Raw genomic sequence first — 2,000 nt, 5'->3', positions numbered from 1 at the left:
AAAAGATACATCCAATGTGAGCACCAATGGTAAAGACAACCTTCTAAGTACTTAGAAAATAAGATAATCATAAATGTTTTCCTTTTGTTTTTCATTAAAATATCATAGTACACTTGAGAGAACAAAATCTATAAGGCTGCATAAATCTTGAAGTGACTAGACAAAAACTAGTCAAAAATTGTTAAAATTTTAATGTCTACTCCACATTTCAAGTTGTGACTTGCTGCATTGTCATGAGTTTTGGTGAAACAGCAAAATCACACCCAGTGCACTTTTGTATGTCGTCCACTGTCAAGCCTTCCCAGAGCTCAATCAGAGTCAGCCCTTTCTTACTGTCCACATCAAACACAGCCTTCTCTGTAATGATGCGGTTGACACACTGTTTGCCAGTCAGGGGGAACGTACATTTATCCATGATTTTGTGGGCATTTCCCTTTGCAGAATGCTTCATTGTGACCACCACTTTGGTTTTGGCACTGGACACTAAATCCATAGCACCTCCCATTCCTTTCACCACCTTTCTAGGTATCATCCAGTTAGCCAGGTCACCATATTTGGAAACCTGCTTTGCTCCTAGCATTGTTAGATTGACATGTCCCCCTCTAATCATTGCGAATGACTCATCGCTGGAGAAAAAAGAGGCTCCCGGAAGAACAGTAACTGTTTCCTTGCCTGCATTGATTAGATCTGCATCAACTTCATGTTGAAATGGATAAGGACCCAAACCCAGGACTCCATTTTCACAGTGAAGATGAACAGTTATATTTGGACTGATGAAGTTGCTGGCCAGAAGAGGGATTCCTATACCCAAATTAGCGTACATGCCATCCTCAAATTCAAGAGCTGCTCGTTTGATGATCCGTTCCCTTACATTACTTCCAGGTTTACCAGATTTGATTTTTCCATCTCCTTCCTCCCGGATTGTTAGACGCTCAATTCTTTTCTCGTATTTTTCTCCCTTTATAAGGCGATGGACATAAATCTTAGGAATGTGGACGTCTTCTGGAGCAAATGATCCAACATCCACAATTTCTTCAACCTCTACCACTGTGGTTTCTGCAGCTTTGCACATCGGCTGGTTGAAATTCCTCGCACTTTTCCTGAAAATCACGTTTCCTGCTCGATCGGCTTTCCAGGCTTTCACCAAAGCAAATCCCCTGTAATTGCTTCTTCCAAAATAAAGTGCTGACCATTAAACTTTCTCACCTCCCTGGGCTTACTGGCAATAGCGATGCTGCCATCTTTGTTGTATTTGATGGGTGCTCCCCCTTCTTGAACCAGGGTCCCATACCCTGTGCGGGTGTAAAACGCAGGAACTCCAGCACCACCGGCACGAATTTTCTCTGCAAGGGTGCCCTGAGGTGTCAGCTCCACTTCTAATTCACCAGATAAAAACTGCCGTTCAAAGTCGGCATTTTCTCCGACGTATGAAGCGACCATGCGTTTGATTTGCTTGGATCGAAGTAGAAGACCCACGCCAAAGTTACTAACCCCTGCACTATTGCTGACTGCAGTTAATCCTTTAGCTCTAGTCTTTAATAAAGCTCCTATAAGATTCTCTGGAATTCCGCAGAGCCCAAAGCCACCAATCAGAACCGTTGCCCCATCAGAGATATCTTTGACAGCTTCTACTGGATCTGTATAAAATTTGGTGTGGCGACGAGTACTGATAGAGAAGTAGCTCACACTTCCCTTGGACCAGGCGCCTCCCGAGCTGCTGCGGGTGGAGGCATAGAGCCGTAGCCCGCAGGAGAGGAGTTTGATAGCTGCCATCTTCGGGGCCAGCTGCGGGAGGACTTGTGGGGCTGGAGCACGCGGGTGAGTGTGCAAATGCTGGTTGCCAGGGCTGCCGCGTGTCACAGAGGAGAAGAAGGGAAGGCGCGCGGGGGCGGGCTGGAGGCTCCACCACGTGTCGCTTATGTCCTCTCAGCATGTATTAATTCTTAATTATGAGGTCATGACACAGTGTAGCGCCCAGACATCAAGTGGCTATACCATTT

General features: G+C 45.7%; 1 protein-coding gene across 1 annotated transcript; it reads right to left on the bottom strand.

The window, feature by feature from the left end:
- Positions 1-197: 197 nt before the first annotated feature.
- LOC124075761 (succinyl-CoA:3-ketoacid coenzyme A transferase 1, mitochondrial-like) lies at positions 198-1,773 on the bottom strand. Its single transcript, XM_046419358.2, is given in 2 exon segments — positions 198-1,155; positions 1,158-1,773. Coding segments are annotated over 2 exon segments (1,563 nt in total). The 3' UTR covers positions 198-208.
- Positions 1,774-2,000: the final 227 nt, after the last annotated feature.

Source organism: Marmota monax, unplaced genomic scaffold, assembly GCF_021218885.2.
Source record: "Marmota monax isolate L192 unplaced genomic scaffold, Marmota_monax_Labrador192_F-V1.1 WCK01_AAM20220418_F8-fsc00036, whole genome shotgun sequence".
Taxonomy (NCBI): Eukaryota; Metazoa; Chordata; class Mammalia; order Rodentia; family Sciuridae; genus Marmota; species Marmota monax.
The sequence above is the reverse complement of the archived record's forward strand: the minus strand, read 5'-3'. Positions and strand labels throughout refer to the sequence as shown.